At 39.1% G+C, this 11,343-nt stretch overlaps 1 protein-coding gene and 1 long non-coding RNA gene across 2 annotated transcripts in view; one reads left to right on the top strand and one right to left on the bottom strand.

Annotated features, from left to right (window-relative positions):
• Window positions 1–2,622: 2,622 nt before the first annotated feature.
• On the bottom strand, window positions 2,623–5,561 carry LOC117951382. The gene is made up of 4 exons (XM_034883091.1): window positions 4,630–5,561; window positions 4,368–4,434; window positions 3,711–3,876; window positions 2,623–3,151 (listed from the first exon to the last, which is right to left on the bottom strand). Exons 1-4 carry the CDS (start codon window positions 4,873–4,875, stop codon window positions 2,989–2,991), a joined length of 642 nt encoding a protein of 213 aa, XP_034738982.1. The 5' UTR covers window positions 4,876–5,561; the 3' UTR covers window positions 2,623–2,988.
• A 3,903-nt stretch (window positions 5,562–9,464) lies between these two features.
• LOC117951408 overlaps window positions 9,465–11,343 on the top strand; it is a 21,723-nt gene continuing 19,844 nt past the window's right edge. Inside the window, exon 1 of the long non-coding RNA XR_004658173.1 lies at window positions 9,465–9,475. This is a non-coding gene — a long non-coding RNA (uncharacterized LOC117951408). The remainder of the gene's footprint in view (window positions 9,476–11,343) is intronic.

Raw genomic sequence — 11,343 nt, 5'->3', positions numbered from 1 at the left:
TCTGTGCATGCCAAAGTTAGTCATGGAGTCCCACAAGGATCTGTGCTCGGTCCAATCCTGTTCACTTTATATATGCTTCCTTTTGGCAATATTAGGAATATAGGAAGCACTCCATAAACTTTCATTGTTATGCAGATGATACTCAATTATATCTATCAACTAACCCTAACCCAGATGAAACTAATCAGTTAGCTAAACTTCAAATGTGCCTTCAGGATATTAAAACCTGGATGACCTGTAATTTTCTAACGTTAAACTCAGATAAAACAAAAAAAAACAAAAGTTATTGCTCTGGGCCCCATTACCTCTGTGACATATTATCCAAAGAGATAGTTACTCTGGATGGCATTACCCTGGCCTCCAGCACCACTGTGAGGAATCTTGGAGTTATCTTTGACCAAGACATGTCCTTTAATTCCCACATAAAGCAAATTTCAAGGATCGCCTTTTTTCACCTACGTAATATTGCAAAAATCAGGAAAATCCTGTCTAAAAATGATGCAGAAAAACTAGTCCATGCACTTCTAGGCTAGATTAATGCATTTCTTTGTTATCAGGCTGCTCGAAAAAGTCCATAAAGACTCTTCAGCTGATCCAGAATGCTGCAGCAAGTGTTCTGACAGGAACCAGGAAAAGAGATCACATTTCTCCTGTTTTAGCTTCTCTGCATTGGCTTCCTGTAAAATCTAGAATAGAATTTAAAATCCTTCTTCTCACCTACAAAGCCCTTCATGGTCAGGCACCATCTTATCTTAAAGAGCTCATAGTACCTTACAACCCTGTGAGAGCACTACACTCCCAGAATGCAGGGTTACGTGTGGTTCCTAGAGTCTCTAAAAGTAGAACGGGAGCCAGAGCGTTCTGCTATCAGGCCCCTCTCCTGTGGAACCAGGTTCCAGTTTGGGTTTGGGAGGCAGACACCGTCTCCACATTTAAGAGTAGGCTTAAGACTTTCCTTTTGATAAAGCTTATAGTTAGGGCATAGAATTGAATATTGTAAGGGAGTGAGGAGTCGCAGCATCCGCCTACCCGGCCCACCTGCTTCTCGCATAGTTGTCAGATGTATCTATCATATAATAAAACTAAAGGGAGACTTGGCATACAGCCCGATCTGGTTGGGGAGAGTTCTAGCCTGACCAGGCTCCTCTCTTTACCCTGTCTCTCTTGGTTATGCTTTGATAAAGCTTATAGTTAGGGCATAGAATTGAATATTGTAAGGGAGTGAGGAGTCGCAGCGTCCACCAAACCCGGCCCACCTGCTTCTCGTCATAGTTGTCAGATTTATCTATCATATAATCAAGAATATAATAAAACTAAAGGGAGACTTGGCATACAGCCCGATCCGATTGGGGAGAGTTCTAGCCTGACCAGGCTCTTCTCTTTACCCTGTCTCTCTTGGTTTTGCTGTAATAGTTTTAGACAGCTTGAGACTTCTTTTGATACACTGAGCTTCTCTCTCCTCCATCTTTTTATCTTTTACTTTATGTGCATCCATGTCCCAGAAATGCTCGTTACTAACCTAGCTCTGGGGAGTCATTTCCCGGAGTCCTTATGTTCTTTTTTACCCAGCATGTTCCCTCAGATCAGGGACGCTCCAAATTCATGGTAGCAGCTGTCGCCATGGTCCCGCTCCATGTTCTGTGATGCCATGTTCATCTGCTACACTCTGTGGTGCCCAGCTACGTCCTGCTGTGCCTTGTAATGCCGCACAGTGCCCTGCTATGCCATGAACTACTACAAAGAACTCCTACAAACTACTATTTATTCTATTTTTGTTATTTACACTCTTTATTTTAACCCCAACCGGCCTGTCAGACACTGCCTACCAAGAGCCTGGGTCTGACCGAGGTTTTTGCCTAAAAGGAAGTTTTTCCTCGCCACTGTCGCACTGTTGCTTGCTCTGGAGGAGACTACTAGAACTGTTGGGTCCTTGTAAATTCTGGAGTGTGGTCTATCTGTAAAGTGTCTTGAGATAACTCTTGTTATCAATTGATACTATAAATAAAATTGAATTGAATTGAATTGGTGCAATAATTTATGTTTTTTTGGTCCTTTTTTATTTTCACACCAGGTATGTGTGAGTGTGTGCATCTCTTAGTGACTAAGAGATACAGAGAGAGAGAGAGAGAGAGAGAGAGAGAGAGAGAGAGAGAGAGAGAGAAACAAAGAGAGAGAGGGGGGCGGGGGGGCTGGAATGTGTATCTTATTTTGTAATAATGTTTATTTATACCGCAACTGCCTTTTATTTATTTTTTATAAAACACAGCGAGAAAGTTTCAGACACTCAAAAAAAACTGGGGGCTGTTGCACAAAAGTATAATAAAGATATCCAGGATAAATGAATGAGCGCAGCTTGACATAGTGTGATCCGCTCATCGCGGCTTAATCTGTTGCACGTTTGCCGAGCCAGGATGAACAGGTGAAGCTACACTGTAAAACTTGACACCGTAAATTTACAGTAATATACTGGCAGCAGCTTCGCCAGTAAACTACTGTTAATTTACAGTAAGCATACTGTATTTTATAATTAAGGTATTTCATTGTAAAAGGGTATACAGTTACTTAGTGTATTATTTGAATTTACAGTAATATACTGGCAGCAGCTTCGCCAGTAAACTACTGTTTAAATCTCAGTATACTGATCCAGAAGAAGAAATTCCGCATTTTTAAATATACCTCAGGGAACACTGCAATAAATAATTTGTCCTAAATAACAATGAAAAAGCAAGATTCAAAATCGAATTAATTATTTATTTTATAATCAATCAAAAATGTAGGAACACATCTTTTAACTGCTTGGCTCAATCATGCAGTAACCATTATATCAACAATTTATCAAACGTCAATGCACTTGAATGGGGCCAAACAGTACAGCCGCAAGAACTAAACTAAACACAAAAACTGGCAGTAAGCCTTTTATCTGCAGATATTGTTAAATGATTATCAATAAATAATAACTGCAGCTAAACAAAACAATACAAAAGAAACTCAAACAAAGTCCCATTTGAAGTCATTGAGCTTCCTGATCAGGGTGCAGACATGCGGATTCAATTTGGAAGGTTTCTTCTGGACCATCTTTCCAGTTTTTCTGCTGGGGGCCGGTCCACTGTGTGCCTTTGATCCTCTCTCAGGATTAATCCCCATGCAGATCCTAAATGACAATGGAACAACACAAAGGTTCATGAAGAAATGGTTCATTTTGGAGGAGAAGATATACTCTTTTAGTGTTAAAGTCACTACAGCTCAATTTGTATTTTTCTTATACATGTATTCAGCTGCTAAACAAGATTTAAAACTGTAAAATATTTATGTGTCCAGAAATAATTTCTGGAAAAGATATTTTACAGCATAATACAACTAAGTTCACTTTATTCCTTCTGCATTTGTTGGTAACCTTTCATGAACATTAGAGCTGTTACAGTATTATTTTAGAAAACTTTAATGAGGGAAATATTCTTTTATTTTGAAATGTCAAAAAAAGTAATGATGCTTGACGGTGGGTAGTTATGGGGCTGCCGCTACAGTGTGACAAGTGACAATGGGCGGGGTTTTTGCAAAATTTCTTCAAACCCCTAAGTATTTTTATTTAAGTCAATGTATGTGCTTGTAGCACATCAGAAGCTTTAGCTACTGAAATTCAAATCTTGGAGCACTTAATCAATAAAAAGTCAATCCCGGTGTATAATACAGTATGTGAGGAAAATCGCCACCTCTGAATGAACTCCAATGAGCATGCAGCCTGGTCCTGGTACTGCAGGTTAAAGTTGTAGTATGTTGACAGTAGAACAGCAAGCCCCAGCACAAAGGACGCCCCCTCACTGACAACCTGACCCTCCACGCTCACAAACCACCGCTGATCAGTCAGCAAAGTTGGACCTAAAAGAAATAGGAATAGTTAATAGAATTGGTAACAATATGATTTCACTGTACATAAATTAATTTGATCTGAATTTATTTACATATCCACTAGGGTTGGGATAAAAATTGCTTCAGTAATTTCATTACAACTTGTGTGCGACAAATACTGCATGTCAAATCCAAACAAAACAAGCTTAGATTTATACGTTTATTTTTTTAACCACGTATGGAAATGTCTTCATATTTATGGCTATGGTAGAATTATACATTGTTTTACAAATATCAAACTAAAAATTATTTTTTTCTATGGCATTTTGGCTTTACCCAACTAATACATAGCCTGATGACTTTCCGTCAGTGTATTTCCCCCGTAGCCCACGGTGTGTTAGGTCATGAAAACCAACATATTTTTGTTAATGCTCTGTAGTATTGACTGTAATATAAAAAATATGATATAATAATGAGCTCAAAAAGGTAATGCAAAGTAGACTGCTATTCAAACAACGTACCGAGTACTATTAGTCTCGGGCTTTCAGGCAGCTGGACAGTCTGGATCATGGCTGGAGTGGAAGACACCTGCAAAGAAAAAACATAACAAAAATGCAATAATTACCTTATAGTAACATTTTGATAGAAATTAAACATTTAAAATATAACATAGGGAAAGATATTGTGGGAGGAAAGGAGGATCATGTATGTACTTTATGTATGTATTTCTCTGCTTTAATAATTGTTCTAAAATCAAACTGACATTGTCAGATTTATACTTACATCGGCTTCGATGATGAGGGCGTCCAGTGGTTCTTTGAAATGCGCCATCACCAGCTGGATGATGTTGGGAGCTGTCACACTGCAGCCAGCTCTGTAGAGAACAGCTTTAACGTCTTCATTGTTTGTGTTTTGTTTGAAGAATTCAGTGAGGATTTTGCCATGCTCTTCAACAAAGGCCTTGATTTTTCGTACAATTGGAACATCAGTCAGCAATTCAAAATGAGAAGAAGAAACAAGTAGGGCCATTGCTGCTTCAAGTCTTCAAATGCTGGCCTTGGAATGGCATTTATCATTTGACGCTGCAGGTAGTACGTTGTCTCCATAAGGTTTATCCCTTCTGCCCTTTCCACTCCTGACAAACCTTCTTGTTAAAAGATCTCCGTCATCCTTTGTCTCATCTCTTCCAAAGCTTCTGATGTCTCCTCAGGTGGAGGTTCAGGGTTCCAGCGTATGCAGCCATAACTGTCTGCAGGTTGTCGTTGTGGTGTTTCCGCAGCCACTGCCTTAGATTTTCTCCGCCGAGCCAGGGTGTTGTTTCTGTTTAAATGTTCTACGCGTACTTTCATTTGAGATAAAATTGATTCATATCCTGCTCCTACTGTCGTTCTTCCATCATCCATTGTATCTGCAAACGACTGTGGATACTGTCTCACTATGGCCTTTGCAATCAGCAGACATTGGGCTCTGCTTGGATTCACTTCAAACTTTCTCATGTCATCAACAAGTATTCGAATAAACTGTCGCCTGTCCCCCGGCAGAGGCCTCTTTCCATTCTGAATGGCTGTACGCAGGGCAAGTGGCATTGTGTCCCACTTAATTTCAAAAGTGTCAGGCCAGTTTCCTACTCTCAGGTGAGGTGGAGACATTGGAGGAGAGGACATGGGGCTACTTGATAATGAACAGGTCTCCATCAATGGGCTGCATGCAGACATCTGCCTGCGAAGGTCACAGCTGTTCTCTAGCTCTGCAATGACATTTTTCAATTTTAAGATAGAATGTTGTAGAGTCAGAATGATACCCCTCACTCAAAAATGTATAGATATTTGTAGTTTTGTATATAATTGCTGCATTAAGATTAATCATGTTACTATAAATTTTAGAAGCCACCTGTGAATGGGTAAAACTTGCTAAGTATGTTGACAAAACACCATAATTTAGTACCTGTACATATTTATTACTGAGACTTGCATTTCTGTAATTTGTTAATAGAAATATGATACACATTTATTTATTTTCTCTAATCTTCTTTTGTCATTGTACAGTATCTGCTTTTATCTTCTAAATTATATTATTGTACTTTTTTATTATTGTCTTCTCTTCTTTTATCGTCACATTTTATTTATCTTCTCTTGTCTTAACTTCTATTAGTTTATTATCTATCGTCTTCTCTCATTAAGATAAATTCCAGGCTTCCAGCAGTTTTCTGCACTGAATTGGCCGGATGAACTCATCCATGTCCTGCTCTCTCACATACTGCAAGTCTTCTCTGCTTTCCACTCCTTGCTGCATAAGCTTCTCAATCACATTTTGTAGTGACTCTGGAGCGATGCTGGGAAGAGTGCAGAGGATGGACTCTCTGATCAGAGCACTAGGGTCCAACATCCTATAGGGACGGGAAAGAGTGGTGAATTGCTATTACTGATAAACCCTGCATATCATACTCTGGCAGAGGATAGTAGTCCAGTAATTTGTCATGCTCAGTGCAAACATACTGTGCATCAGTTGTAAGGCAATGAACCCCTTGATCAACTAGAAAAACAGATCTGCATTTTTCTGTGACAAAGAAGACCACAGAAGCATTTTTTGTTAGAATCAACTTAATCCTGCCAAAGACTAGTCCTTCATTGTCTTCCTCTAACACAACACAGATGTTCTTTTTATAGCATGTACCCTTTACGGTAACTTCATGAGCAGCAACAGTGTTGCTTGGCAGAAAACCTAAGTGAGCAACTGCCTTTTGTATCCTGTCGTTGTAGTCCAGTACAAAGAAATCTGTCCCTCTTTCTACAACTACACATTGTGGGAGGATATCCCCAGCACTATGGTATGCTTGCAGAAGCTGATGCCTTTCAGCAAGCATAGAAGGCAAGTTTTTGAAGTTGTGTAGTTTGGGAGCACACTGTTTAAAATAGGTATGCTTACTCTCAAATCAAAGCGTCCAGAGGCGTATGAGAGGCCCAAAACAGATGGTAAGATCTGGGTAATGTGATACATAATTGGGCTTTGGCTTCAATGGACTATCTGGAAAAGCTTATTTTCGGCTTAGTAAATACTCATCTGTTAGAACTTTCAAATATGCTATCTGACCAGTGGTTATCTTTGGAGCACAGATCAGTTCAACAATGTGTCTGAGTTACAGCACCAGTTGCCAAATATTGTTGTTCATCGGATTGAAAATCTTGTCCCCAATCAAGACTGGCAGAAGTCTAAGAAGACACCAATTCTGCACTGCATGTCCACTTAGTTTCTCACTTCCAGGATTGACATCACTCGGTTTATTGTTGGCGTCACTGCCAAGGTAACGGAAGTGATTAATGCGGCGGTTTAGTTCAATGTAAGTAAATTGCTTCTGCTCTGTAATGAGGTGTCTGATGTACAAGGCCAGATCGTATGATACAACACCTTCAAAAAGAAAATGGCCTATGCAAGGAGGTAGCCCAGGTTTGCATACATGAAAGAAAGATAGTTCATTACATTTTGAATCAAATTTAATGCCGGCAGATGAATCTGAGTTTGTTGCAACATTTTGCTGCACATGGTCATTGTACGATTCAACTGTCCTGGCTGAGGCCTTTGCCAAGGGGCAAGTAAGGAAGGTCTTACGATCAATATCACAGAATCGGCAGAAGTAAATACTCCTGCTAAAATTTTCATTGAAACCATCGATATTGTGTGATCCCAGGTTATCACCAGCAATGGCACACAGTGTGCCTTTGTGCACTTTTCCATCATACAAGGTCACACCATTTTCCTCTAAATCTTTTAGATCTGTTACAAGTGAGCTAAATACTTTGTCTTGGCCAAAGTACTTAAAATCCTACTCTCTACATAATAAAACCAGCTGCATTTGATCCATACTTGATCGGTGGTGGGGGGCAATATTGGCCAGTGTAAAGTAAACAGCAAGAATCTTATGCTTCTTTTTACCTGAGCCTAGTGGATTTGCAACCTCAAAGGCATCCTGATATAGTACGAGGCCCAAGGAGTTGGCATCAGATTGAAATAATGCATGCTGTGTCACATTGGTGCCATCCCACACATCCTCCAAGATATCTGTGGGCTGAGCTAAGGAGCACACCTGCTCCTTATGTGAATACACTTGTTGCCTGACTGATTCACACTGAAAAAGTGACTTGAGTGTCTCTTTCACAGGCACATACTGGGCAAAGCTTTCTTTTCCTGACTCATTCTGACCCAGACAGAGAGGAACTGGTTCAACATATCTGAACTGATTTTTGAAAAAAGTTTTTCTTCTTTTATCAGTTTTCAATGTACCAGATTTGCATGCCCGGAATAGATCTTCTGATTTAAGGATATCTAAAATGTTGTTAATATCCCCCTTCGGGATTCCCTGGGCAACCGACTTCTCTGCAAGCTTATGGAATACATTAGATTGACTGATATCATGTATGCCCTGGAAATCCTCAATAATGGACTGTATGACTGAAGATGGTAATAACAGCTTTGCCTGCAGTTTAAGTTAAAACAATGCCAAACTGTTGAGAGAGAAAGAAAACAGACTCATCTACGTGTTCAGGAAAAACCTCCGAATGCTCCCCTTCTGTATCACCGTTATCACTGCCAGCCAAGGTGCCTGCCTGCCTGCCCATGACTTCTGTCTGTTCACTCACGCCTGCGACCTGCTCACTGACACGCTCTGCCTGCATTTCTGCTCCTCTTTCTGACGTCAGATGGCTTGCAACACATCACACTGCACTTTTTTTGTGCATTCTTGACAAATGTGATGAAAATGTAGACACCACAGAGAATACTTTATCACAGTTTGTATGTGGACAAGAAACTGACCTGCCCTCTCTGATATGGCTCTTTAAATGAGAGTGGAAATTTGAAAAATTGTCACACTTGACGGTGCAAAAATCCACATGACAAGACATTATTTCATGGCCAACAAAAAGACTTGTAGCGTTAACGTTACCAGTTAGCCTCTTATTTTTATCTGGGTGATCTCTATATACATGAGTTTTGAAAACCGTTATGTTTCTGAATGTACGCTTACAATTGGGTAGGGCACATTGAAAGGATAAGTTAGGGACATTACTGTGAATTTTCATATGCCTAACAAATGCAAATATTGTGTCACAGTCATGACCACAGATTTGACAAAAGAACATTTTTAAATGTTCATCAGCTTAAAAAAAGAAAAGAAAAAAAAGTCTGTTACCTATAGTTTTAGATGGAAAAGGAGCAAAAATTAAGCCGAGTTTACAATTTCAAATGCTCCTTTGAGCAAAAAAAAGTCTGCCAAAAGTGTATTTGAAAATTAAACATAGGAGCCACAAAATTGACAATAAAACCGTTCGAAAATGGATAGATAACACGTCAATATTATATCTTCGTTTGCACAAAAAACTCAGTTTTATAAAGTTATAGTTTTAGAAGCAAATACTGTATGACTAAACAAGGTTCATTAGCAAAAACAAAAAGTCCGCCTAAAATCTTTGGAAAAAAATTTAAATATGAAGCCACATAACTGACCATGAAACCGTTTGAAAATAGATTAAAAATGAATAAAAACGTCAATAGTATAACATTCTCTTCTTTTGCACAAAAAGTCTGTTATCTAGCGAGTTAAAGTTATGGTTTTATAAGAAAGCCCAAGCAAATAGTAAGTTAGGGGAGATGCAGCACTGCGTTAAGGAGTTTTCTAAATGCGTGTACAGTGTACCGTTAAGCTCCCTGAGGACAATCTCTCTATTGGGAAGCTAACGTTAATGCTGTTAGTGACCTGTCACACAACGTTAGCTAGCTAACATTACCCTACTCTACTAGCTAGCTAGCTTAACGTTAACGTTACTGGGTGATCGGCTGCCATATCTGACAAAAGATTAATCGATAAAACTATTCTTAACAAAGCATGCAGGCAAACAAAAATAGTTTCAGACTTACATAAATGTTAGAAAAATCCGCTGACTGGCGTCCTCTTGGTGCAGTTACTGTCCGTTTCCACGCGCCTTCCTCTGATATGCATCAAGCCTGACGTCGTCTCACCCCCCCTCCTCACACACACACACGCGCGCACACACACTCTGCCGTGAAAAATGTTCTGTTATGTGCTAAATATTTTCTCACTAATTATTAGCTACTAATCAATTGTCTTAATAAAACACATTTGCTGCCCTTAAAGCTAATTTGGAAAGCGTAGCAACAGCTAAATGCGCTGCATGTCTTCAAATAGACTGGTAAGAAAAAGAAAGATTTCAAAGTGTAATCCCCGCTTTTTTCTTTAGTTTCCCGAGATGCACTGCGATTAACAGTAAGTCTGTAATCTGCACCATTCTGCAGAAATGCGGTGTAATATTATTATTTTCTCCCAGAATGCATTGCCACTTACAGTATGATACTGTATACCATTAAAACTGTAACATACTGTGAGATTTTAGCTGTAAATTTACATCAAAGGTTTACAGTGTATGTCAAGCCAGGTGTAGATAGCTGGGATAAGTGCACGTTCACGGCTTTCTCAAGTAGACCGCGGTATCGATCACAGATTTACTGATGAAGAATTGAGAAGACGCATGCGTCATATGTTTCACCCAATGAGCAGCAGCTTCTAATGGAAAGTAATGAGGAGGGGAAGAATATGCAAAAAGGGAAATACGGCTTAAACGGAGAGAAAGAGCCCAACACAGCGGACCTGACTGAATGTGTATGGATGTAAAAATATCTTCTTAGCCTATAGTCACTCGATATTTTTACAAAGTTGTAGGCTACACTGTGTTTTAATTGCTTTAAACATGCTAGTTTCATGTTTCTGTTTTTATGTGATAAATATGCTGGTTTTACTGTAAAGTGTCTTTGACCAGCCTACCATGTAAAGCACTATATAAATAAAACTTATTATTATTTAGCCTTTGCCTTAAAAGTGAGCAGAGGGAATTAATGTTCCTCGGGAAATGTAACCTAAGGACTGTAGACTTAATTTCAAACCCTTATTCACAACGTGAGAACATGTTTTACAACCACGCACAAAACACTATAAGCTATATCTAATTCTTTGTACAATTAATGCTCATACAGAACAATCAGAAAGGGACAACAACTAGAAAAATAAGTAATTGACTTCAATACACGCTGTGAGCATTTGTAAAACAATATTCATGGTTTATTCTTCTAACAAGTGACCGCACCAAAATAAAAACAGGAAGAACCATTGTTGGGTTCCCGGTGTGATGAATGTAATCTACATTGGCCACGTTATTGGTCCGGGGATGTGAGACTAATTAAGAAGGTTATGAAACCAATGTAAGCTATAATAAAAAACATTAGGCCTGTATACTAAGGAGTTACACAAACTGTCCTTTATTAGAGAAGGATTAGCAACAAGAAAATTAAATCATGAATGTATTGGTCTCTGACCAGTCTGCCATTCTTATCTTCTGGGAACATTGCTACATTAATATTAGGGATGAGCGAGTACAGCATTATCTGTATCTGTATCTGTTTACCACATGAATTATCTGTATCCGGATCCGT

The sequence above is a fragment of the Etheostoma cragini genome, chromosome 10 (genome assembly GCF_013103735.1).
Source record: "Etheostoma cragini isolate CJK2018 chromosome 10, CSU_Ecrag_1.0, whole genome shotgun sequence".
Taxonomy (NCBI): Eukaryota; Metazoa; Chordata; class Actinopteri; order Perciformes; family Percidae; genus Etheostoma; species Etheostoma cragini.
The sequence above is the reverse complement of the archived record's forward strand: the minus strand, read 5'-3'. Positions and strand labels throughout refer to the sequence as shown.

Excerpts from the sequence above, each read along its gene's own strand:
- LOC117951382 (XM_034883091.1), bottom strand. The coding sequence starts at position 4,875 with ATGGCCCTACTTGTTTCTTCTTCTCATTTTGAATTGCTGACTGATGTT. Across the intron at positions 3,877-4,367 it reads CCCGAGACTAATAGTACTCG|GTCCAACTTTGCTGACTGAT; the intron begins GTACGTTGTTTG and ends TATTTCTTTTAG. Across the intron at positions 3,152-3,710 it reads TCATTGGAGTTCATTCAGAG|GATCTGCATGGGGATTAATC; the intron begins GTGGCGATTTTC and ends ATTGTCATTTAG.